At 48.0% G+C, this 27,332-nt stretch overlaps 1 protein-coding gene across 1 annotated transcript in view; it reads right to left on the bottom strand.

Moving 5' to 3' along the window:
* Positions 1–27,332, bottom strand: part of RPL7 (ribosomal protein L7) — a 90,282-nt gene that overhangs the window by 46,614 nt on the left and 16,336 nt on the right. Inside the window, exon 2 of the mRNA XM_033935268.1 lies at positions 4,681–5,155. Within this exon, the coding sequence (XP_033791159.1) occupies positions 4,681–5,155 (475 nt within the window). The remainder of the gene's footprint in view (positions 1–4,680; positions 5,156–27,332) is intronic.

The raw sequence follows: 27,332 nt of genomic DNA, 5'->3' as shown, positions 1-27,332 counted from the left end.
GTGTAAGCAGAGAAGGAAAAATAGGCAGAGGAAGAGGCTCCCTGGAACTGAGTTGCAACAGAAGGGAGAACCAAGGTTGTCGGGGCCACCGAGGAGCTATTAGAATCATGGTGGCATGCAAAGACTTGAGCCTGACGAGAGTCTTCAGAATCAGAGGGAACGGAGGGAACGCATACAGGAACTTGTTCGTCCAATCCAGAAGGAAGGCATCCGCTTCGATCCTGAGAGGGGTGTAAACCTTGGAGCAGAAGCGGGGTAACTTGTGATTGAGGGGGGACACGAACAGATCGACATCCGGAGTCCCCCAACGAGCAAACACCTGACACAGGGTTACGGAGTGGAGAGACCACTCGTGAGGCTGCAGACGACAACTTAACTTGTCCACCAGACAATTCTGCTGACTCTGAATGTAGACCGCACGAAGGAATATGTTGCGGCGGATGGCCCAATCCAAGAGCAGCAGCGCCTCCTGGCACAGGGACAGGGATCCCGTTGCCCCCTGTTTGATATAATACATGGCGACCTAGTTGTCCGTGCGGACCAGCACCACTCAGTCGCGAAACAGGTGACAAAAAGCTTTCAGGGCGAGGAAGATCGCCCGAAGCTCCAGCAGATTGATGTGACAAAGTCGGTCGGCACTGGACCAAGGACCTCGAGTGTGAAGACCATCCAGATGGGCCCCCCAAGCGTAGGCCAACGAGTCCATTGTCAGGACCTTCTGTGGAGGAGGAGCATGAAACAGAAAACCTCTGGAAAGATTGTAAGAGAGCATCCATCAATGGAGAGACTGCCTCAACAAAAGAGTCACGACAATGAGCCAAGAAACAGGGTCCCGATCCTGGTTCCATTGGGACGCTAGAGTCCATTGAGGAATACGGAGGTGAAATCTGGCAAAAGGAGTCACGTGAACCGTGGAGGCCATGTGACCTAGGAGGACCATCATGAGCAGAGCCGGAACCGAGGACAGATGGGTCACCCTCCGGCACAAACAGACAAGGGCCTCCTGACGAGGCAAGAAGGAGCGGAGACAAACCGTGTCCAGAACCGCTCCAATGAACTCGAGAGACTGGGACAGGCAGAGGTGGGACTTGGGAAAATTCACCTTGAAGCCAAGACTCTGAAGGAGCAAGATTGTTTGATTTGTCACTCGCAGGACTTTGCAGCGAGACTACGCCTTGATCAGCCAGTTGTCGAAGTAGGGAAACACTTGCAGGTCACAGAGACGCAGGGCAGCAGCTATCACCACGAGACACTTTGTGAAGACCCTCGGAGAGGCCGCCAGGCCGAAGGGAAGAACACAATACTGGAGATGGAGATCCCCCACCCGGAATCTCAAATACCGGCGAGAGGCCGGGTGTATCGGAATGTGCGTGTACTGCCTCTTTGAGGTCCAGCGAAGCACAGCCAGTCCCCCTCGTCCAGGAGAGGGTACAATGTAGGAAGGGTGAGCATTCTGAACCGTTCCCTGACCAGAAACTTGTTCAGAGCACGGAGGTCCAGGATCGGACGCAGATCCCCTGCCTTCTTGGGTACCAGAAAGTACCAGGAATAAAAAACCGGTGTTCCACTGGTCCGGGGTAACCTCCTCGACCGCCCAGGAGGCGAAGAAGGGCCCGAGCTTCCTGCAGAAAGAGACGCAGCTGAGACTGAGCAGAAGGAAACTCTCTTGGAGGCATGTCCGGGGGTACGTGACTGAAGTGAAAGGAGTACCCTTCCCGGATGATAGACAGCACCCAACTGTCAGTGGTAATACCTTGCCACTGGGAATAGAAATGATGGAGGCGACCCCCGATGGGAAAGGGGGAGGCCCTAGGAGGAAGGGAGCCCGAAGGCTCATACTGGGATTGTCAAAATACGGCCCGGTCATCACCGGGGCCGGCGGCTGGGCCTTAGCTTGACGTTGCTGCTGCTGCGGCCGTTTCGAAGGAGGCCAAGAGAAGGCAGGAGTGGATTTTTGTGGATACCTCCGGAGAGGAATTTTATATTGTCGAGCTGGAGGAGCCTTCGGTTTAAGTTTCACCAGAGATGTGAAGGACCGCTCGTGGTCCAAGAGGCGCTTTGTGGCTGCCTCGATGGAATCATTGAAAGAGCTCATGACCTACACACAGGGAGATTGGCAAGACGATCCTGTAGATTCGGATCCATATCCACAATCCAGAGCCAAGCAAGGCGACGCATGGCGATCGCAAAGGCTGTAACTCTCGAGGACAAATCAAAGGCGTCGTAAGAGGCCTGAAACATATACAGGCGGAGTTGGGAGAGGGTCTCCTCAAGGAGACGAAACTTCTGACGCCGAGGCTCTGGTATGACTTCCCAGAACGAGCGGAGGGCATCTACACAGAACCGGACGGTAGGATGTGAAGATAAAATTGTAGTTAAGGACACGGTTCGCCATCATCAAATTCTGATAAAGGCGGCGACCAAATTTGTCCATCGTACAGCCCTCCCTGCCCGGGGGGAATGGCAGCGTAAACCTTTGAAGGGGTTAGACTTCTTCAAGGAAGACTCAACCACCAAGGATTGGAGGGAAAGCTGATAGTTCGGTAACGAGACTCCAACTTGGAGGGTATAGCCGTGACCGCATATGGTGTCTCCAGGTTCTGGAGAAACGTCTGCCGAAGAACCTGATGCAAAGGAAGACGAAGTGCCTCACGAGGCGGATTGTCAACTCCCATTTCCGTCAGGTATTCCTGGGTAAAGCGGGAGTCGGACTGAAGATCCAAGTTCAAAGCTCTGTCCATGACAGAGATGAAACGAGAAAAGGAGGAGTTCCGAGAAGAAGATTTATCTTCCGGAGGAGACTCCGACCGAGACCTGGGTGCGGCCGAGAAAAAGGGAGAAACTTCCCTTGAATAGAAACCGGGGCCTCAGAGTCCCACGAACGGGAGACCGAATAGGTTCGTTTAAGGCGTCTAGGGGGCGTCGAGGAACAGCCCCGTGCAAGATGGACCGGGGAAGACCCCAGAGTCCGAGGGATCAGCTGGTGAAGCCTTGGAGAAGATGGGGTATAGGAAAATTCCCCAACCGGCTTCGAAAGCAGGCCCCTTAGAGGCCGGCAATCGCCTCGATGGGGAACATACACTAGAGTCCAACTCGAGGACAAGCGTGTGTCTGAATGGCCTCGAGGTCAGAGACCTGCCCCAACAGGGCGGAGAAGACCGGGTCCTTTTAGAAGAGGCAATCCTCGCCGCAGTAATGGGGGAAAAGTGGGCCCCTGGCCTGGACCCCCGAAAGGTCATCGGCGGCTCAGGGGATGAAGATTCGCTAGAGGTAACTCGACAAATTTTATGGGTGAGGCCTCGAGAGACGAGGGGACGCTCAGGCTGGTCAGACTGCGACTGGGTCGAGACCGAGGTCAAAGGCGTCGAAGTCGGGACTAGTTGACTCACCGAGGAAAGCTGTGTAGTAATAATAGCCTTAAGCATGTCCTCGAACATAGGAACCGAGACCAAAGGTAGGTGGGCCGGAGGTGCAGCAGTGTGCTCCTTCAGGGGCAACCTCGAGGAAGAGTATTCCCTACATGAGGAGGCACGCTTAGAGTGATGTCTCGAAGACGCCGATGAGGCGGCGCTGACATGAGACTCCGAGGTAGGCTTCTTTGCCGGCACACCTGAGGAGGAAAGAGGAGACTTACCCGAGGCCAGGAGTAGCAGGAGGGGCCGAGGCTGGAGCCTTCGAGGCCGATGGGGACTTAGAGGCCAAGGACTTTCAAGGTCGAGGCGCCCAACGAGGGCGCCGAGATCGAGGCCTGTCCTGCAGGATCCATGGGGCCAAAGAGTTGGAGAATCTTGGCCACCCTTCGACGAAGAGCCTGCAGTTGCAAAGTCGCACAACAGGGACACAACTCAGCACGGTGCTCAGCACCCAGGCACTCCACACACCAATGATGAGGGTCGGTGATGGAGATAATCCCGATTGCACTTAGTACAGTTTTTAAAGCCGAAACAAGGCCGGGACTTAAAAAAAAAAAAAAGACGGCCGCGGCCCCGCGAGGCCAGGCGGTCAGAGAAAGACCGGGAACCCGGTCAAAATTATACGAATTGGAAAAAATGAAAATAAATGAAATGAAAGAAGTGAGCACAGCGACTCAACAGGAACTATCCAAACAAGCCGCAGTGCTAGAGGGGCAACGATATAGCGCGAAGCAAGGGAGCAGTGCTTCTGGCTCCGTGGAAAACATAGAACTGAGGACACGCTGAAGAGACGCATGCCCTAGGCAGGGCGGGAGGGGCACGCAAGCATACGCGGGCCAATCGCAAGCCTGAAGGTCTTCGAGCAAGTCTGCTTGTGAAAACATCCGCTAGGGGGCTCCGGTCGATGATGTCACCCAGATGTAGAGAATATGCTGCCTGCTTGTCCTGGGATAATATAAAAAGACAGAAGGTATATAAATATCCATAAATGAAGCGACGTGAAATAATTTGTAACAGTTACTCAGAAAACCAGATCCATTTGGTCCCTCAGAAATCTGTGGCCTATATTAGACAAAAGAACTCTAGAAAAATCTCACTCCCCCTTAAAATGAAATAAAAATGACCAGATGCCTTTGGGAAACCACACTGGTGAGCAAACTTCTGTAATTCATAGTTCTAGGGCTACTAATGCTCCCTAAACCAGTTTATACTGAGGTGCCACTGCCTATTAACTTAATACTACCAAAACAAACACAAAGCTATTCACCTTTTTTTCAACCTGTTTTTGCTTAAGACGTTTTTCTCTCAAGGACGCAAAAGCCTTTCGCTTTTTTAAAAGGCTTTCTGGAGGAGATGGCAACTTCTTTGTCAACTCCTTTGCCGACTTCTTTGGCCGCTTCGCAGGTGACTTCTCAGGCGGCTTTGCAGGTGACTTCGCAGGCTGCTTTGCAGGCGACTTCGCAGGCTGCTTCGCAGGCGACTTCGCAGGCTGCTTTGCAGGCTGCTTCGCAGGCGACTTCGCAGGCTGCTTCGCAGGTTGCTTCGCAGGCGACTTCGCAGTCTGCTTTGCAGGCGACTTCGTAGGCTGCTTTGCAGGCTGCTTCGCAGGCGGCTTCTCAGGCAGCTTCGCAGGCGGCTTCTCAGGCAGCTTCGCAGGCGGCTTCTCAGGCGGCTTCTCAGGCAGCTTCGCAGGCGGCTTCTCAGGCGGCTTCTCAGGCAGTTTCTTTGGCGACTTTTTTCCTCTGTAATTAAAAACAAAAAAAAAGGAAAATTATTTTTCATACTCTTGCTAACATTAGAAATATCTGGCTCATACTTTTTCCAGTTGCTTTAATTCAAGGAAAGTTACATTCAGGTACAACAGGTATTTTTGTGTTCCTGAAGTATTCACAGTCTAAACTCATGTTTGAGATGATGGAAGATAAGTGACTTGCCCAAGGTCACAAGGAGCCGATATGGGGGGAGGGGGCGTGGCTTAGGCACGGATAAGGTCAGACGTCTGATCACTGTGCTCCTCTCCTCCCTGCGGTTGATAGTATAAATTAAAGAGTATTTCTGAATAAATAACTTTTCAAATGGCATCAACTCGGCAACGATAGATGCTGCTTTCGGAGGGTCTGGTGAAGGGAAATGATCAAAACCAGATCCTTCCACACCATCAAAGGTCCCCCTACCTTCAGAATCTTCATCAGAAGTTTTAGGAATGGTGATGGCTGAGCTAAGTAGTATGAAGACACTGATATTGGATACTAATGCTAAGGTGACGAGTGTGAACGAAGAGGTTGCTAATATTGCACAGCAACTTGCTGTACGGATGACTCGGATGGATTCTGTGGAGCAAAGGGTGACAGGTCTGGAAGGAAAAATAAATGACTGCAGTAAAGATCATAAAATAGTTCTGCAATTAAACAAAAACTTGGAAGATTTAAGTAATCGTTTCAGAAGAAATAATATTCAGGTATTGGGATTACAAGAGGGGGTTGAGGGGTCAGACCCAGTTAAATTTGTGGAAAATTTCATCCCCAAATTGTTGGCTTTGAATTTCTCAGCTCCATTTGAGGTATAGCAGGCGCATCGAATCCCAGGGAAAGTATCTAATAAGTCTAGCGGTCCACATCCTCTTATTTTCAGAGTATTAAGGTTCAATCGGGCTTTTGAAATATTACATGCCGCTAAGGAAAATAAATTTTTACAATGGCAGGAGAGGAAACTTTCATTAGTCCCGGATTTTGCACAGCTGACCAAAGAAAACAGATATTGGACTTAATGCCACAGCTAAAACAGCTTGGAGCCAGATACGGGCTTTTTTACCTCTTAGTAACGTGGATTACTTTAAACAATAAAACACTTCATTTTGAATCCTGTGATGCTTTAAAAGAATATATTGAGCAGCAGCAGGACATGAAATAATCGTTAATTGCTCAAGATTTCATAACGGCCTAATTGTAACTGTGAATATGTGAGCATTCAAATGTACCATTAAATATTACTTCAACAACAATAACTTTAAATCAGGGGTCTCAATTAGTCCCTCTTGAGGGCCGCAATCCAGTCGGGTTTTCAGGATTCCCCCAATGAATATGCATGAGATATATGTGCATGCACTGCTTTCAATGCATATTTACTGGGGAAATCCTGAAAACACGACTGGATTGCAGCCCTCAAGGAGGGACTTTGAGATCCCTGCTTTAAATTGACTTATGATATAAAAATGATTAATTTAATGGGAGAATATAAGTTTTAAAGATTTTACTAATCATATGGGTTGGTGCACGGAGATGATTTGATGATGCAGTGCTTGGGAAGTTTCCCTGCCTTTTTGAGTGACAATGAGAAAGTATTCAAGAGGAGGTGTTATATTCTTTTCTTCACTTCGCAAAAAAATTCAGTGCCCTCTAATGGTTTACATATATCCTAATGAAAATATGAACAGTGCAAACTCAGAAATTTCACGAGATCTGTAACGGAAGAGGTGAGAGGATAGACCTGAAATATCCTCCTATTAAGGGAAACCAATGAGTAGCATGGTAAAAAGCAGCATGAACAGCGAGTCCGTGAAGCAGTATTTGCTGCAGATTTTTCTTGTGAATAGAGATCAGCTTGGCCACCACCGGAGAGAAAAGAAAGATCATTACAATCAAGGTTTTGGGTTCAGTAAGTGGTCTTTTGTTCGAAATTAATCGAGATGCCTAACAGATGAAAGACCCAAGATAGCATCTTTGTAATGTGGGTGTTGGTGTGATTATGGAGTTAGATATGGTTGGATCTTGTGTTCCTCCCAGTGGAGATCTGAGGGTAATTTAAAACATAGTATAATAAATGCTTCTGTACAAATTTAGAGTTATCAAGGATTTAAATAGTTTAAGGATTTAAATAGTTTAAGGATTTAAATAGTTCAAGCACAATGTTTAGAACGTAGATTTTATATTTATAAAATCTTTTTTGTTTTTTTAGTAAATTTATCAATCTTCCTCCTGATGAAGCATGATGTGTGAAACACGATCAGTGTAGAGGAAGAGGAAGGGAAGACAGTGAATTTTGTTACGGGATTTGCAGTTATATATATTTCTTTTTTGGAGCACAAATGGAGTAAGAGCACATGAAAATTTGGAAACAAACCAGCAGTACTGACATGATTAAGACTTTTTAATCTTCTTGTACCCCTGACCGGAAGTTGATCATGGAATATTTCCATCAAGTTAAGTGCTACCTCTACACAATATTTAATTCTATAACTTTGATCAACAGATTTATAACAACTTTAGTGAGATGCGAGGTAGGTAAGTGGGTGCGATGATGTCTGGATGTAACATTACCCTCAGATCTCCACTGGGAGGAACACAAGATCCAACCATATCTAACTCCATAATCACACCAACACCCACATTACAAAGATGCTATCTTGGGTCTTTCATCTGTTAGGCATCTCGATTAATTACTGCTGTGTTTAGATGGCACTCTTAATATTATAATATAACTAGTATTATAGCCCGTTAAATTAACGGGTGCTAGAATATATGTGTGTGTGTCTGTCTTTATTTCTTTTTCTCTCTCCTTAGCCACTTTCTGTATTTCTATCTTTCTTTCTTTCTTTTTTTTCCCTTGGCTGTCCATCACCACCCCTTGTCTACTCCCCCTGTTCATTCTCCCTTCCTTTTACCTCCCCTGTGTCCTCCCCCACCCCATCACTGCTCACCTTATCCAACAGCAGCCCTTCTCCCTTTATTTTACCTCCCCCCTCTTCCTGCTCCCTCATCCATCAGCACCTCTTCCTGCTCCCCCTGTCCAGCAGTAGGCCTCCCTTCATTCCCCCCCTGTCAATCAGCACCTCTTCCTGCTCCCTCTGTCCAGCAATATGCAGTTCAACATCAGAGAAAGAGAAAAAACACTATACACTTTGGAATATAAAAAGAAAGCAGTGCAAATTTACAGTAAAACTGCATTTTCTGTTCATGAAATTAAAAATAAAATTCATTTTTTCTACTTTTATTGTCTGGCCATTTTATTCATGTTTATCCCAGTTTCTGCTCTCTTCTCTCAATTTTCTTACCAGGGTTTGCAGTCTATCTGGCTCTTCTCTCATTCCTGTCTTCAGTTCCTCTCCTACATCCATCTCTGACTTTAACCTTATCTTTCAGTTTTCCTCCATTTATTTTTCTGCATCTCCATCTGCTTCTATTTCTCCAGTTGTTTGTTTTTTGGGGAGTTTTTGGGTTTTTGGTCTTTTTTTGCTAAATCCTCCCTTCCAGCATCTTCTCTTTCTCTTCCCCCTTTATTTTCAGTCTTCTAACCAGTATCTGTCTTGCTCCCTCCATCCAGCATGTCCTCTCCCCTCTTTCCTCCAACACCTCATCTCTCTCTCCGCCCATCACCTTTTACTCCTTGCTTCTTCCAATGGAGTCGCGGGTCAGGCCTGACATATAAGGCTGGAAGCCGATTCCTCCCGGAAGCAGTCCTCCATGTTGTTTGCCGGCCACTGGAAGGAGGAGGGAGTGATGAGCCAGCGTTACATCTAGATTGTGAGCAGCCCTGCCTTCGGTCCTGTCTCGGTCCCACTAAACCGGCTGGCAATAACGAAGCCAGACATCATGGGGGCTTTTCCTCTTGCTAAATCGCTATAGGCTCTGCCGGTCTCGATCCTGCCCCTCAAAATCAGGAAGTAACTTCAGAGATGGGCAGGATCGAGACCGGCAGAGCCTTTAGCAATTTGGCAAAAGGGAAGAACCCATGGCATCTGGCTTTGTTATTGGCAACCGGTTTAACAGGGACAGGACCGAAGGCAGGACTGGTGAAGAGCAGAGGCCGGAGTCGGCCAAAGGAGGAGACTTACGTTTGAGGGACAACAGGACTCCGCGTTCACTCCCTCTGTGACGGTTCGTCTTCTGCCAGTGACCTAGTAAGCGCGCATGCGCAGTCGTGCAGCCACACCACTACAGAAAAGGGATCAGGGAACACGCGTCGCTAGTGCGCATGCGCGGGCTAGCATTTTATTATTTAAGATATTCTATTTATTCAGAAAATCTAATTCATGGTATTTAATTTAATTACATATATCCACAACATGGTTTAAAAAAAAACAACAAATGATTTTTGCTTTTCATTGAATTTTTATGCACTTTTGTTTTTTGTGAATTCAATTTACATATAGTTTTTCCTCCTAAGATATTTTTGTTTTTGGAAAGAGAAAGGAGCCAGCTAGTGCTACAAGACAACAAGTATACGGCAGATTGGATCCTGTAAAGGTGCTATCCACGTCAGAAAGAAAATCAAAGCAGATTGGGGTTTCCTGGTCGAGGCCTTGATCAATGGCATTTTGAACCTTCCGGGAAGTGTTCAGTACTGATGGTTAAGGTTTTGTTTACTTCTTTTTCTTCTAGACATGTGTTTGAAAATCTTCATGACGGCTGATATAGGGAAGCATAATTACCTTGAGTTGCAGTATAATCTTTGGTTCTGTTCACAGGGAAATTTGGGTTCATTTTTATGATTTGATAAGTTCAGGTTTCTCATTCCAAATGGTTATTTTATTTTTAGTGTTAAAATTAAAGGCTGTATGATAGTTTTACTTTGATTGGGTGGTGATGTGAGCAAAGATATAGTCTGGGAATGAGTGATGGATCAAAATTTTATAACTAAAGTGTGAATGATGTTTATTGAACGAGGTGAATATGGGTTAATGTAGTGGGAAGATATGGGCATGCTATACAATTGATAAAAGATATTTAGTTTATTGGAATTGTGCTCCTGTTTTGATCCTTTCCCAATTAATTGTTTATTCCATCTTTTTATTCATTCATTAATTTTATGGGTTGATTAAGCAGGTAATTAATTACTATTGCAATTGATATAGATTTATTTTACTGCAACATGATTATTTAATATTTAATTGATTTGATATATATATAATATATAACATATATATAATAAGGTTGTCATTCCTATTAGTTGTTGGAATGCAGGGGGGAGGGGAGGGTGGGTAAAGGTCTGATCACACGAGTCTGAATTCACTATGAAGGAATTATTCAGGTGAGAGGGGTGGGTATGGGGTGGGAAAGGGTTACAGATGTGTGTGGAGGTTATTTTGGAATTATTTGCTTTTGTTTTATTTTATCATTGTCAAAGAAAATGGCTATGAAATTCTATTCGTTAAATGTAAATGTGCTTAATCACCCCATAAAAAGGAAAAAAAATAATGAATTTTTTGAAACAGGAGGCTGATGTTTATTTATTGCAGGAGACACATCTTTCTTTATCTGAAGCCAGCAAGTTGGAGGGAGGATGGGTAAAGCACTGCTTTTTTGCACCTGCGATGGGAAAGAAAGCTGGTGTGGCTACCCTGGTCAATAGGAAATGCTCTGCTTTATTTGGTAACGCTAATGCTGACCCACTGGGAAGATGGATTCATATTGATATGACCTCAGTAAAAGATGCCCTGAAGCTTATTAATGTATATGCCCCTAATAATAATCAGGCTGATTTTTTTAAGAAACATCAACATATGATTCTGTCATTGGCTTCATCTAATTTAATTGTAGCTGGCGACTTCAATGCTGTCATGGATTCAATGTTAGACAAGCAACCTAGTAAACAACATTTTAATGCTCGGGAATTTTCTTTCTATTCCCAAGTTCAACAAACATTTTCAAGAACTGATTATATTTTTGTTTCAGATAATTTAACCCACCAGGTTATAAAAGCTAGCCTAGAACCAATCCTTCTGACGGATCATACAGGTATTTGGATAGATTATCAGTTCAATGAAACAGACTATACTAGACCTGTATGGAGTTTCAATAATACATTACTTGCGGATTCAAGCTTTGAGGAAATTCAAAATAAAATAGTCGAATATTTTCAACTTAATACCTCAGAGGAAATCTCTTTAGAAACCATTTGGGATGCAATTAAGGCCACGATGAAAGGGCAAATAATTTCCTTTTCGTCACATGTTCAGAAAGTGTTAAAAATAGAATTTTCTAATCTGGAACAAAGTATTCGGATTTTGGCCTCAAAATGGGAATACACTACATTACAGGCCCCTCTTGAAAGCTAAATACAAATATAATGAGATTTCCTCTCAACTGGCTAGGAAAGATTTGTTTTCTCAGCAAGCTCTGTATTATGGAAACTCGAATAAAGTGGGAAGACTATTGGCTAATTATCTCAAAGCTAAAAAAAGAAAAGTTAAAATTGTAGCCAATAAGGATGAGAAAGGAATAAGTCATACTAAAATTGGAAATATTTTAAATCAATTTTTGGAATTTTATAAAGCTTTGAATTCTTCCGAGCTTTATTCAGATAAAGAAGTTGATGGTTTGGAATTTTAAAGCTAATTCAGGGACCAAAACTTCCCGAGCATATAAAAATAAATCTTGATGCTCCTATATCACTTCAAGAACTTCAGACAGCGTTGAAGTCCCTCAGAGCTGGATCCGCTCCAGGTGGTGATGGATTCACAGTGGAGTTTTTCCAAATCATTTCAAAATACACTTCTAACCCATCTTTTAAATTTATATCAGTCACAACTAACTAAAGGTTGTATTTCAGGTACTATGGCTGAATCTTTGACCATAGTTTTGCCAAAGCCAAATAAGGAAAAATTATGTTCTTTCCTGTTAATTTTCTTTCCCTTAGACGCAGCAGATGAATCCAGAGACCAATGGGATAGCACACATCTACCAGCAGGCAGAGATAGAAAAACTGATTAACAAGCGGTCCCATTGGCTGGCTCTCCTCCTGTATCTCCAGTATAGCTCCTTGCCCAAGCATCCGTAACCATTAATAGGCATAGCATGGAAAAAAAAACAAAAAAAAACTTCTTTCCCATAACAAATCTCAAAAGGCAATAATACAGAATACAACCCTCAATAATAACAAACTTTGAAAATTGCAAAAGAAAAAACCGATAAACAATATCCAGAAAGGGTGGGGCTCTGGATTCATCTGTTGCGTCTAAGGGAAAGAAAATTAACAGGTAAGAACATAAAGCACAGTTACTTACCGTAACAGGTGTTATCCAGGGACAGCAGGCATATGTGGGGTGACGTCATATGTGGGGTGACGTCATCTACGGAGCCCCGATGCGGAAGCATTTTCAAGCAAACTTGATTGAAGATTTAAGTTTGCTCTGCTGCTCCACGCATGCGTGCCTTCCTGCTCCACTAGGGGGTGCATCCCCTCGTGGTCTCCAGTTCACTTAATTAGCAAAGAAGCCAACCTCGGGGAGGTGGGCGGGTTGTGAGAATATATGCCTGCTGTCCCTGGATAACACCTGTTACGGTAAGTAACTGTGCTTTATCCCAGGACAAGCAGGCATGATATTCTCACATGTGGGTGACCTCCAAGCTGACTGAAAAGGGATGGAGGGAAGTTGGCAATTTAAGCAAATAGATTTCGTAAAACCGATTGGGCGAACCGGCCATCGCTTATGGACAGTGAGTCCAGACAGTAGTGGGAGGTGAAGGTATGAACCGAAGACCGCGTGGCAGCCTTGCAGATTTCCTCAATAGGTGTGAACCTGAGGAACGCTACGGAGGCTGCCATCGCTCGGACCTTGTGTCCTGTTACTCGACCATGCAGCGTGAGACCAGCCTGAGCGTAGCAGAAGGAGATGCAGTCGGCCAACCAGTTGGACAAGGTGCGCTTGGAGACTGGGTGACCTAACCGGTTTGAGTCGAATGACAAAAACAATTGTGGGACTTTCCGGTGTGACTGAGTACGTTGGAGGTAGAAGGCCAACGCTCTCTTACAGTCAAGAGTATGGAGCGCCACCTCTCCGGGGTGAGAGTGGGGCTTGGGAAAAAACACAGGTAAGACAATGGACTGATTGAGGTGAAAATCAGACACTACTTTAGGCAAGAACTTTGGATGGGTGCGGAGTACCACCTTGTCGTGATGGAATACCGTGAAGGGTGGGTCCGCTACCAGAGCCTGTAACTCACTAACCCGCCGAGCGGAAGTGAGCGCAAGCAGGAAAATTACCTTCCAAGTGAGGAATTTTGGATGGCATTTGTCTAGGGGCTCAAATGGAGGTTTCATTAGTTGAGCCAGAACCACGTTAAGGTCCCAAACCACCGGAGGGGGTTTGAGAGGAGGGTGGACATTCAGAAGACCCTTCATGAAGCGAGAGACTAAGGGATGGAGCGAGAGGGCTTTCCCTTCCAGGGGCTGATGAAAGGCCGCAATCGCACTGAGGTGTACTCGAATGGAGTTGGTCTTTAGGCCGGAATGAGATAATTGAAGTAAATAGTCGAGGACCAGGGGGACGGGGATCGACACAGGGTCCTGGCTGTGGGCGGAGCACCAGGTTGAGAATCTGGTCCACTTTTGGGAGTAGCAGGTTCTCGTCGAGGTCTTTCTAGAGGCCTCCAATATCTCCTTGACTGATTGAGACACGGGGAGAGCAGTCAGGGGGAGAGAAACCAAGCATTCAGATGAAGAGATTGAAGATTGGGATGTAACAGCGAACCCTGACCCTGTGATAGTAGAGAGGGAAACAGAGGCAGAGGCAGTGGATCTCTGACACTGAGTTGAAGTAGAAGGGAAAACCAAGGCTGGCGTGGCCAGCGAGGAGCAATCAGGATCAGGGTGGTTTGTACTGTTTTCAGGTGGACAAGCGTCCGCAGTATCAGAGGAAACGGCGGGAACGCGTATAGGAACCTTCCCTCCCAGTCGAGGAGGAAGGCGTCGGCCTCGAGCCGGTCCGGGGAGTACATCCGGGAGCAGAAGAGAGGCAGCTTGTGGTTGTGGGGGGATGCGAATAGATTTATTTGAGGCGTCCCCCACTTTTCGAACACCTATCGTAGGATCTGAGAGTGCAGTGACCACTCGTGTGGCTGGAGGAGGCGGCTGAGTCTGTCCGCCAGACAGTTTTGTTCTCCTTGTATGTACACCGCTCGAAGGAAGGTGTTGTTGGAGATTGCCCATTTCCAGAGGCGCAGGGCTTCCCGGCAAAGGGACCAAGACCCTGTTCCCCCTTGTTTGTTTACGTAGTACATTGCTACCTGGTTGTCGGTTCGGATGAGAACCACTCGGTCGTGGAGCAGATGTTGGAAAGCTACAGCTGCGAGATAGATGGCCCGAAGCTCTAGCACGTTGATGTGGCAGCGACGGTCTTCTGCTGACCACATCCCCTGAGTGCGTAGGCCGTCCAGATGGGCTCCCCAAGCGTACTCCGACGAGTCCGTGGTGAGTATCTTGCTGTGGGGTGGGGTGAGGAAGAGCAAACCTTTGGAAAGATTTGAAGAGTCGGCCCACCAGCGGAGCGATCGTTGCAAAGAAGGCGTCACTGTCACGGGGCGGTCGATCGGGTCCCGGTCTTGACGCCATTGAGAGGCCAGGGTCCATTGAGGAATTCTCAGATGGAGGCGGGCGAAGGGTGTGACGTGGACGGTGGAGGCCATGTGGCCCAGGAGAGTCATCATCTGCCGAGCTGATACCGAGGTCAGCAGGGAAAACCTTCGACTCAGGCTTACTAACGCCTCTAGACGCGGAGGGGGGAGGAAGGAACGGAGGCGAACCGTGTCCAGCGTGGCCCCGATGAACTGTAGGGACTGGGAGGGGCGTAGTTGGGATTTTGGGAAGTTTATCTCGAACCCCAGACTTTGTAGGTAAGTAATAGTCTGTTGGGTCGCTGAGATAACCGCTTCCCTGGACGGGGCTTTGATCAGCCAGTCGTCCAGGTAGGGGAATACCTGGAGGCCCTGGGAGCGTAAGGTTGCTGCGACCACCACGAGGCACTTGGTGAAGACCCGAGGTGACGATGCTAGGCCGAAGGGAAGGACACGGTATTGTAGGTATTGTAGGTGCCAGTCCCCTACCTGAAAACGCAAGAACTTGCGGTGAGCGGGGTGCACTGGGACATGTATGTACGCCTCCTTCAGATCGAGGGAGTAGAGCCAGTCAATTTGTTGAGGCGTCTCAAGTCTAGTATTGGGCGTAAGTCTCCCGTTTTTTTCGGTACCAGGAAGTAACGGGAATAGAAGCCCTTCCCCCGTTGGTCGGGGGGAACTTCCTCCACTGCTCTCAGGCGAAGCAGGTCTCGAGCTTCGGAGAGGAGTAGGGGTAGCTGCTTCCGGTTGGGAGGGCAATTCCTTGGGGGGTTTTCCGGAGGAATGGTCCGAAAGTTGAGAGAGTATCCTGATGAGATCACGCCAAGGACCCATGCGTCCGACGTGACTTGTTCCCAGCGAGGGTAAAAGGCTTTGAGGCGACCCCCGATGGGAAGGAGGCCTGGGACTATGGCGGAGGGGGCCCGCCCCCTTCCGCGTATCCTGTCAAAAGGACGGGGATGGTTTGGTAGTCGCAGGCGGTTGGGACTTGGGCATGGCCCGGTGGTGGGCTTGCGGACGCCTGGGTGGAGGCCGCGAGAAGGCAGGAGTGGATTTTTGTGGGTAGCGGCGCGGAGGGGCCATATACGGTCTGGATGCGGGCGGTTTGGGCTTTTGTCGGACGAGGGAGGCAAACGAGCGTTCGTGTTCGGAGAGGCGTTTTGTAGCCGCCTTGATAGTGTCATCGAACAGTTCTTTTCCCACGCAGGGGAGGTTAGCCAACCGGTCCTGTAAGTTGGGGTCCATGTCGACCAGGCGTAGCCAAGCTAGTCGGCGCATGGCGAACGCTGCCTCTCTGGAGGAGAGTTCGAAGCCATCGTAGGCCGCGTGGAATAGATGGAGGCGTAGGTTGGAGAGGGATTCCAAAAGCAGTCTAAAGGCTCCCTGGCGGGAGGCCGGTAGGTCAGTCTCAAAGGCTCTCAGTAGTCCAATGAGGTGTTTGAGGTAGGATGTGAAGGTGAAAGTGTAGCTTTGCACCCTAGAGGCCATCATCGCATTTTGATATAGTCTCCTGCCGAACTTGTCTAGGGTTCGGCCTTCTCGGCCTGGGGGGACCGCCGCTGAGACCCGGGAGGGGTGAGCCTTTTTTAAGGAGGATTCTACTAACAGCGACTGGTGGCAGAGCTGTGGTTGTTCAAATCCCGGAAAGGGTACTGTACGGTACTTGGCCTCCATTTTGGAGGGCACGGCTGTGACCATATAGGGGGTCTCCAGGTTCCTGAAGAGAGCCTGTTGGAGTATCGGGTTAGGCGGTAAGCGAAGGGACTCTCTGGGTAGTGATGGCATATCCAGTTCCGCTAGGTACTCTTTAGAGTATCTGGAGTCGGACTGGAGGTCTAAATTCAAAGCGTGGCCCATGTCCTGGACAAAGCGTGAGAAGGATGGTCGGGATGTTCCCGAGACCCCGTGGGGGGTCGGTGAACGAGACCTCCGTCGGGTGGAGAAGGAAGGGGAGGCTTCCTTCGAGTAGCGAGGTTCCTGTTCCGTTCCAAGTTCCGAGACCGGGGAAGTACTGTGAAAGTGTTCCGGGGTCTTGGATCTCCGACGTCTCGAGGAGTCCCTCGGAGACGATGCCGGGGTTCGGGGTACCGATCGATGTCGAATCGGTGACCTCGACCCGGACTCCCTTGGTTAAAGCCCGAAACCTCGGATCGGAGCCCCGGTCCGAGGGGGAGTTCGGAGGATGCGTGGGTTGGAGAGTGATAACTCTGCCACCTTCAGCGGTCCCGTACGAGGTGTAGGTGAACGGCCTCGTAGAGTGGGGGAACCCCGGGCCTTCTTAAAGGTACGGCGGTTCGAGGTTTCTGTTGGTTTAGCCCGACGTTTTGCCCTGTGGCGGTCTGTGGAGGGAGAGCGCCTCGGGTGCCTCGGCGAGGAGTCCGAGGAGGATGAGATGCGGCAAAGTTTGCGCACTTTTCCCCGAGGTGGCTCGATGCGAGGCTCAGGCTGGTCTGGCACATGCGGGGTCGAGGTCGAGGCAGAGGCCGGTTGTAGATGGGCCATTGCAGCGGACAGCTCCGACGAGATCATTGCTCGGAGTAAGTCCTGGAAGACGGGCACGGACAGCATCGAAGGCATGTCCCCTGCCTCGGTGCACTCCACCGGGGGCGACCTCGTATCAGAGTATTCCCGTGTGGTGGAGGCACGGCACGAAGGCTTGGAGGGCTTCGTCGGGGCTGTAAGCATGGGACTTCCGCCATGCGTCGCCGGTGTCCCCGAGGTTGGTTTCTTCGCTGGTACAGAACCTGAAGAGGGAAGAGGGGACTTACCCGAAGCCGAGGCTTTCTGTTGTCCCGAGGACTTCGGAGTCGAGTCTCGAGGCGATGCCGAGGTATTCGGGGCCGAGGTCAAGGCCGGGGCCGACCTCGAGGCCGAGGTAGAAGGTTGGTCTGGGGCGAAGAGATCCGCCATGCGGGCTTTCCTTCGACGGAGGGCCCGGTTCTGGAAAGTAGCGCACTGGGGACAGGAGTCGGTTGGATGAGCGGCCCCCAGACAGAGGATGCACCGGCGATGCGGGTCTGTGATGGAAAGGAGCCGCTCGCACCGGGTGCACTTTTTAAAGCCGGTCAAAGGCCGGGACATAGAATCGAAAGTGGCCGCGGCTCGAGTAGCCACGCGGCCACGGGGACCCGGAAGCCTCTGGGTCGTCAAACGAAGCAAGAATCAAGTTGAAGAAGAAAAAATTTCACGCACAGCGACTTAAACGATGAAAAACAAGAAAAATCGCGGTGCTAGAAGGCAGTTGGGGCAGAGCCTGAAAAAACACGACTTCTAGGCTCAGCGGAAAATTTTGAACTGGAGACCACGAGGGGATGCACCTCCTAGTGGAGCAGGAAGGCACGCATGCATGGAGCAGCAGAGCAAACTTAAATCTTCAATCAAGTTTGCTTGAAAATGCTTCCGCATCGGGGCTCCGTAGATGACATCACCCCACATGTGAGAATATCATGCCTGCTTGTCCTGGGATAATTTTTCCTTCCCTAGCAACAGCAGTAGATGAATCCAGAGACCAACGGGATTTAGCAAAGCAATCCTCAATCTGGGTGGGAAGCAAACGCCGCCTCCGCAACAACCGACGCACTAAACGCATCTACCGCATGTGCCCCCACATCCAACCAGTAATGCTGAGAGAAAGCACTCTCGGAAAACCAAGTAGCCGTGACACCAAACTCCTCTAAGGAAAAAACCTTTGGACCGAGTCCAAGAAGTAGCCATCACTCTGATGGAATGGTCATGAAGTTCTTTCGCCAACCGCTTCCCTGCCATCAAGCAAGCGTAAAGAATGTCCTCCTGGACCCATCGAGCGATGGAGGCTTTGGACGCCACCATATTTTGAGGCGTCCCTTGAAGAATACAAATAGGTGATCTAAACAACTAAAAGTCATTAGAAACCTTGCTCGCGGAGAACGCTACGCACTTTAAAAAAAATGCAGTGAATAAAAGCACGTCTCTCCATTTCTCCTCCCAGGAAGAAGGAAGGAAAAGGGAGCGTGTCATAAAAGAAAGGATGACACCTCCTTAGAAAGAATTGTGGTACCAACCAAACTGATACCCCAGATTTTGGAAATCAGAAATAGGAATCCCCGCTGAACAAGGCCTGCAACTCGGAAAACTGCAGAACCGAAACTATGGCCACAAGAAACCCCGTGTTCAACAGCACAAGGAGGAAATGAAGCCTTCGGTAAACTGCGAAGAAGTACCTGAAGATTGTACTCCGGACAGGGCTTTCTAAGAGGTGTACAAATATACCGTACTCCGAATTAGGAACTGAACTACATGAAGCTGAGAAGTAATCGAAGAGCAATATACATAGCCCTTGTAACAAGCTAATGGCACTTGAAGCTGAAGGGAATTGAACGCTAAGCCCTCGGCAATACACCTGTGCCAAAAAGAAACTCTGGAAGGGTGCAAATGTTGAGAAGTATCCAAGAAAGGAAAAACCTCCAAAAGGAAGCAGAAGCCACAGGTGAAGATGTCTGTAGCGCCTGGATAAGAGAAGAAACAACCTGCTTCGCATAACCCTTACACGTCAGTCATGACTTCTCAAAAGCTAGGTCGTAATATCAAAGTAGTACTAATATCCATGTTGATCGGACCCTAGATGAGCAAATACAGAGATACCAGGAAACATCTTAGTCCAGCTGTCGAAAGACTCATCAGATCCACATAGCAAGGATGGCGCAGCCAAGCCAGAGATTCTACAAATACTGTGCCCGGAAAGCGAGCTTGAGATCAAGCAAATCCAAGCCATCATCAGCCAGGGGAAAACACTGAAAAAGAGAAACCAGAGGTGAGAAAGAAGCCATGCTGTTACCCCCTCTAACTCCCACTCCCTGTGCCCGCCAAAGAAGCTAGGAAGCATTGAATTGTGAGAAGAGGCCATGAGGTCTAGTTCCAGGAGATCTCATGTCCATAAAAAAAGCTGGAACGTCTGAGCCAAAATTCCCAATACCCAGGATGTAGAAGATTTCACTATTACTAACGTTTATACTTTCTAGAGCGTACACAGTGCTGTACACTGTAACATACAATAAATGGGCCATGCTCAGATTTCGCGGAAAGACTATCCAAACTCTTTTCTTGACCCTTAAAATGATCTGCCAACAGAAGAGAAAGATAAGGGTCCACCCATTGAAGTAGAACAACAACTGTACATGGCAACTGAGTACATCACCTACTGCCCAAGCTGTAGAGAAATACCCCCATCATAATACTGACTGAAAGGACCCTCAGCGGCATTCCGGAAGAATGGTCTGAAGCTCCAGAACGATAGCCTGACCATGCTCAAGAGTAGAAGAATGAACAAGTACTGAGTTGCCTCTTAAGACCAGACTCCTGGAGCTGAGGATGGAAGGCACCGAGCCCCCCCAACCCGACAGCCCGGGATGTTTGGTGGCCATGAGCTAGTCCAGCAAAGATCGAGGCATGCCTTTGAAAAGAGAAATCTCGCTGAGCCACCAAATCATACAGAGCGATGCATGAGGAGCCTACCAAATAATTGGAGCCCTGAGATACCGGGAACCACTGGAACAAAAGCGGCTGCTGTAGCGTTATAATGGGAATGCAAGCCAAAGTTCCCAGTGGAGTCAGCAACATGGATCCTACAACCTGTTCAGAATCCCATACTCTGGGTCAAGGTGACCAAAGAAGAATGCAAACCTGAGACTGTGACCCATCGCCCTAGTCTCTGGGAAGAAACACATTTCTCTCCTATATGAATAAAAACATCTCCCCGATATACCTATAAATAGTACAGGAGAAAAGAGCACTGTGCAAATTCGAAGATTCACGTCCAAAGAACTGAGGAAAAGAAACCACCCTTTTCGTGTCAGTCAAATGGCCCGACTGGAAGACGTCCGAATCAAGCAGTCAGTCAAGAAGAAATTAGGTGAATCACCTGGTAGCGCCAAAACGGTACCACTGCCCACATTTTCTAAAATGTTCTTGAAGCCTTGGGTAGGTGAAATGGCATGTGCCAAAACCGAAAGCGCTGCTCAAAAAGAGGCAAGCAAACCTAGTGCCGATTCGGAGTCCATAGGGAAAATGTAAATATTCTCCCAGTTTTTCTACAGAAATGTGTAACCCTGAGAAACTAATTCAGCAGAATGGGATCCAGCCTGCCCAATGCCCCCGTCTTGGGCACCATGCAGTAAGTGGAACAACGTCCCTTAGTTCCCAAAGAACTACAAGAACTGCCCTGAGGACCAGTAACACTGAAAGGGAAACACAAAACAGAGAGACTCCAAGAATGAACTGGAAACCTGAGGAGGATGCAAAGTTGCAAGCATCCTGAAAAATCTTCACAGCCCCCTGACCTGACATTATAGCATCTTCTCCCTCATGAGAAAGCCTGAAGAGTCATTGGAAGAATTTAAGATCCCCTCAGAATGAAGTGCAGAAGGTCAGGGAATGGCAGGATGAGAACTGTAGGATCTGCAAGAAGATTCTCCTAGGAAAAATCAAGTTTCACAATGAAAATAGGAATATACTGGAACCATGAAAATAGTATTAACGCCATGCAACATGAGCGAAATACGTATGTCCTTTAAAGTGAATACGTACTAGACTCAATCAAGATGCTGCATCTACCGCCCCGTGGAAAACAACAGCATCCTTACAGGTATCAGACAAAGCTCACATCGCTAATGAGAGCTTCAGGGATGAGGCTAACAGCCACATAGCGCATGATCCTCCGCGGGTTTGATAGAATAGGTAACTGGCTCCTGGTTAAAAGGAGCTGTACAGCCGTTCCTGTCTGATCGGGGGGCCCGTCTAGCATGTGCCATGAGAATATGGCGACAGGAGAAACCAGCGTGATAAGCATGGAAATCTGAAGTCCAGGCCCCCTCAGAAATAGAGAAAGAGAATCCTGGCCGCAGGAAGATGTGCAGTGTCATTATGCCCATAGAGACAGCCCGAACTTGGAAACTGTTAGTACTACCTTTAGGCATATATATCCTGTGCCACTACTAGACACATGCAGCTCAGCACAGAGGCCCAAATAAGGACAGTTACCAACAGACAAAGGCTCAATCTGCAGGGACCCCAAGAGAAACAATGAGATACCTGTGTGAAGTACAGGGCACTATCTTACTGCTGATCTCACCGTGCCGTGAGTTGCCGTATGTTGCCCCAGTCCGGAGACAAACCGAGACTGGGTGACCTAGCACAGGTCAGAGTCTCTCAGGTAAACCCCTTGAGTGCTAACCCCAGAGTCCGGTTAAACAAGCAGCTTCCTTCAAGGGAATACAGCAGGAACACAGACATAAATCTGCCCAAGCTTGTCCCAAAGCTGGTGAAACACATATAATTTGTCTGAACCGGAAAGGAGAGAAGCCCTGGCATACCCTGACCAAAATCAGCTGGAAAAAAACTACCGGAACGCTGCAGCTCTCCCGCCATTGCCAGAGACCCAAGCGCACGCATGATTCTCACTGACACGTGGTCGCTGCATCAACGCTCCTAGAAACATAGTCGGATTCAAGCCCCGCAAAATTTACCCTGTCGCAGCTTGCATAGAAAGAAAATCAGACTCGGGGAACAACCAGAAGAACGGTCCACAGCGCCGGAAAAAACATGTCCCATCTCATGCGCGCTGCTATAAACCGGCACCTGAACAATCAGCTGCACATGGCCGTGACAAACACTGATGAAAGAGAGCTTCAGAATAAACAGGACTACTGCTGCACTGAAACCCAACAATGAGAACAAGTGTAATGTAATTTATTTCTTATATACCGCTAAACTCCGTTAGGATTCTAAGCGGTTTACAGAAAAATAGACAATAGGGTGCGTTAAAATTATAAGTAAAATAGGTACTTAGAAATTCCCTTACTGTCCCGAAGGCTCACAATCTAACTAAAGTACCTGGAAAAATGACAATTAGTAGAGTAATGAAGAACTAAAAGAGAGAATAGATGAGAAAAATAAGAAAATAAACATTCTAATAAGACTACAATGATCTAAAGTGCGAGCATGAAATCGCATCGCTATTGCCGCGCTGTAACCAACAAGGAAATTAAGCGTGTGCATGCAAAGGGCGGGAAGTCCCGGCTCCCTCCACGGATTTCTAGTCATAAAACTTAGCCTCAATAAAATATCCATTCCTTAAATGTACGATGACCGAACCCACAGTTCTAAGACTCCCAAACAGAACCTGAAGTTCAAACGACAGTAAAAACCAGACATACTCACAAGCTTGTTGTTAGGACCAGTTGAAGCCAGTTAGAGCTAGTAGTGCAGCAAAAGCAGGGCAGAATGTAGCAACTGTGGTCTCTTTTTTTTTTTTTACAGAGAAGGGAAAAAAGAAAAAAAATTGAGACCCAGTCAGACCCTCTAGCAATGGAGGGAAGGTGAGACAGGGACCTGGGGGGGCCCAGGTGTAACCCCTAAAGCCAGCACCGTTCAGCCGGACACCCCTGTCTTCTTCAACAGGAGAAAATAAAGTTCCAGTCACAGCCAGAATTCAGGAGCTAGTTGAATAGCGACCATTTCCTGCTGGGAGATAGAGAATACTGGAGATACAGGAGGAGTGCCAGCCAATGGGACCGCCTGTTAATCAGTTTCTCTATCTCCGCCTGCTGGTAGATGTGTGCTATCCCATTGGTCTCTGGATTCATCTGCTGCTGTTGCTAGGGAAAGATCCCATGTTGGTTTCGAACTACAATGTGGATGGAAAACTTTTGGTTAAGTTATTGGCTCTAAGATTAATCAAGGCTTTCTCTTATGATCAGACTGGTTTTGTTGCTCACAGACATTCATCTAATAACACTAGATTAGCATTTCATATGTTAAATTTGGCAAAAACAATGGATGATCCGGCCTTCTCTGTCTCTTTAAATGCAGAGAAGGCCTTTGATCGAGTGGAATGGACTTTCATGTATCAAACGATGGATTGGTTTGTCATGGTATTTGGTTAGATGACTTTACAAGGCTCTCAATGGAGAAAGCCCAACCACACAACAGGCGGAACATGGCGAAAGAGACAGCCGGGACCGAAAGAGCCAATGACAGAAATCTCAGCTCGGAGAGCCGCAGCTCAGCCTCTTCAGACCCCGCCGCTCCTCCTCTTCGGGCAGCAGGCTCCTCTCAGGCACCCAGCGCTGCCGCTCGGAGGCCGCCGGGACAGAGCTGCGGCGCCGATCACCTCCACAAGCCCGCTCCGCTCCTCCGGTCTCCCCGGGCTCTTTTTCCTGGACGCGGCCTAAATTCGCCGCTAGCCAGGTCAGATTTTGAGCCCTCCTGCCTCTGCCCATAATTCGTTTCGGTTTTGAGTCCCACGGACCGACCGACCAATAGAAGAGCCGTAAAATGCAGAGAGCCAATCAAAAATAAAGACAGAGGTCAAAGGCCGTTCGCGGACCCGCCAATCGGAATGCAGAGACAGCGACTGCGGCGCAGTTCAGGGGGTTTTCTCGGTTTGGGCAGAGCCGAGCGCGGGAGGCCGGTAGGTGGATGGTAGACCCATAGCGACCATCTGTCTATCTGCTCACAGCAGAGGAAAGACACTGACGGATAGAGCAGCTTTCAGCTCTGTCTCTACTAAGATCCACCACAGCGTTTGGAGACCTAGGGAAGGGGGCACAACAAATACTGGACCCAGGCACAGGGAGAAGGAGGGTGGAAAGACACAGGAGTGGGGGAGAAATACTAAGCCTAAGGTTGGGGGAGCTGGGGAAAGGGAAAGAGAGAAATCTGGAGCATAAGGGGAGAGTGAAGAGAGGGGGCAGATGCTAGATTGGGGGGGAGTGGAGTTGCAGAAGGGAGAAATGCTGATTCTGTGGAGGGGAGGAGAGATAGATGTGTAGACTACAAAATATGGATGGGGGTCAGGAGGAGGCAGGGGAGGAACAAGGCAATAACAGAGCAGGCCAGACCGCGGGAAGGGGGGGCCGAAGGCCAGACCGCGGGAAGAGGAGGAGTGGGGGAAATGCTGCTGCTGCTGCTTCACAGGGGCAGGGAAAGACACAGAAAGACAGACAAAGAAAGGGGCCAGAAAGAAAGACAGACAGACAGATATATATTCTAGCACCCGTTAATGTAACGGGCTAAAAGACTAGTTGAAATTATAAAATGGCAAAACCATCAAAAATTTAATTTTGAGTTACTTATTTAAATTTATTTAAGCTATGTATAGGTAATTGTAACAATGGTGAAACTAAAGTAGATTGAATAGAATTGCTAAACAATGCAACGGATGTGCTTGTTGTTAAGTGCAAATTAACTCAAAATGTGGCTCAACAGTTGACAAGCAAACACGCATTTCATCATCTGCAGGTCTCTTTTTTTCTATTTGATTTCTGTCAGAGCTGAAAATCCAAGTTCGCAAAGATATGAAGATCCAAAAGGTAACAAAGCCTTGATTGCTTTGTTGCTCAACTTAGGATATTTACACTGGTCTTCCGAAAATAGCTCTTAAAAATTGAAGACTATCCAAAAACTGCCATTAGGGTATTAACAAATGTCAAGAAATATGACCATGTCACTCTGCTTCTGAAATATTTTCATTAGCTTCTGATAAAGTCAAGATTAATGCATAAAGCTTTGACTAACTTCAAAGCATTGCTGAGAGGGCAACCAGAATATTTAGCTAATCTTCTGATCCCATATAGACCAGCTAGAAATTTATTTTCCACTAATGATCACCAATTATCCTTACCTTGTCCACTTAGGCCCTGATACTGCAAAGTGCTCCAGATTGTAGGCAGCTGTAGGTGTCCTACAGCTGTCTAATCAGCCAATCGGGAGGCACTTTTTCTAAAAAAAAAAAAATTGCTCCCCAGGCAGGCCGCCTATATTGAAGGCGCCTCCAGGGAGCCTAGAGAGGCCCGCAAGCCACCTAAGCTTGCCTAAGGCTAGGCGGTAGCCTTAAGCAAACCTAGGCGACCTTATGTGTCTCCCAAGCAGAACGGGAAACGCTTACATTGTAGGCTAGAAAAATGCTGGCCTACATGGTAAGTAGACGCAGCCGCTGTACCTAAACGCGGCAAGGATCTCCCTGCCATGATTAGTATAGCGGCCTGGCTAATGCCGCAAAAGTCTCCCCTCCCCCAACGATCGCAGCAGGAGGGTGCCCAACCCCTCCTGCTGGACCCCCCCTAGCGAACACCACCACCCCGGAACCCCCCCTTGACCTTACCAGCAAGTTGGACCGGACGGCTCCTCGCATGTCTGGCCAGCAGGCCCGCCTCCATCCAAATGAGGCGGGCCCGCCCCTACCCTGCCCAACCCACAGGATCCTAGGACCTAGGAGGGGCCATAGGCGCTTGGGCCAATCAGGCTCTAGGATCCTGTGAGTTGGGCAGGGTAGGGGCGGGCCCGCCTCATTTGGATGGAGGCGGGCCTGCTGGCCGGTCATGCGAGGAGCCGTCCGGTCCAACTTGCTGGTAAGATCAAGGGGGGGTTCTGGGGTGGTGGTGTTCACTAGGGGAGGGTCGGCAAGAGGGGTTGGACACCCTCCTGCCGGTGATTTTAGGGGGGAGCTGTTGGGGGGGGGGTCAGCAGGAGGGGTTGGGTACCCTCCTGCTGCGATCGTCGGGACAGCCGTTGGGGGTTAGGCAGGAGGAGTTGGGTACTCTCCTGCCGGCGATCTTCAGGGGGGCCGTTGAGGGGTGGTCCAGGAAGGGATGTTGGGCACGTTAAACCCGATTCTGTAACCGGCGTCTGCAACATGACTTTGGGCGGGTGTAGGCCCGATTCTGTAAAGGACGCCCAGGATCGACGTCCTATACAGAATCCGGGCCTTAGTGCAGGGATATCAAAGTCCCTCCTTGAGGGCCGCAATCCAGTCGGGTTTTCAGGATTTCCCCAATGAATATGCATTGAAAGCAGTGCATGCACATAGATCTCATACATATTCATTGGGGAAAACCAACTGGATTGCGGCCCTCATGGAGGGACTTTAGAGACCCCTGACTTAGTGAGATTAACATCTACTCGCAATTCTGCCTTTTTTGCTTCCACACCTTTATCTATGCAATTTGTTACCATTAGAATTGAGTAGTGAACTCTCATATTTTATAAGTCTGTTAAAATTTATCTTTTCGGAGTGGCATATTCTTAATTGTTTTCTCAATCAGGGGATATTTAGTATCATACTGGCATAAACATTGGCGGAAAAATTTGCAGTTGCTACTTTTTATCATTTTTTTCTATTTTTTTATTTTAATTAGAATTTACTTTCTAATTTATTAATGTCTTTGTATTTTACTTTCCTATTGATTATGGAGTTATTTTCTTTTTTGTTTAGTACTATGTAAACCACTATGATGATGTATCGTATAGTGGTCTACAAATACTAATAAACAAAACATAACTACTGCATTGGGATAACTACTTCATAAAAAATAAAAATAAAGCAAATTATTTGCAGTTAGTTTTCAAGGATCAATCACAACAAAGAATGATTGTCTGGGAGGTTGTATCCGTACGCACAGACACTCATAACATTGACATATTCTTGCATATGTGACTTAAATGTCATCTATTATAGTGTATACAGTGCTCCCCCGCGATTCACGGTCCCGGTCATTCACAGTATTTTCTAACCGCGAATGATCGGGCGGCTAGAGCGCCAGCGAGTGAAGGAAAT

The sequence above is a fragment of the Geotrypetes seraphini genome, chromosome 2 (genome assembly GCF_902459505.1).
Source record: "Geotrypetes seraphini chromosome 2, aGeoSer1.1, whole genome shotgun sequence".
Taxonomy (NCBI): Eukaryota; Metazoa; Chordata; class Amphibia; order Gymnophiona; family Dermophiidae; genus Geotrypetes; species Geotrypetes seraphini.
Note: the sequence above shows the minus strand (reverse complement) of the source record. Positions and strands in the feature narration are given on the sequence as shown.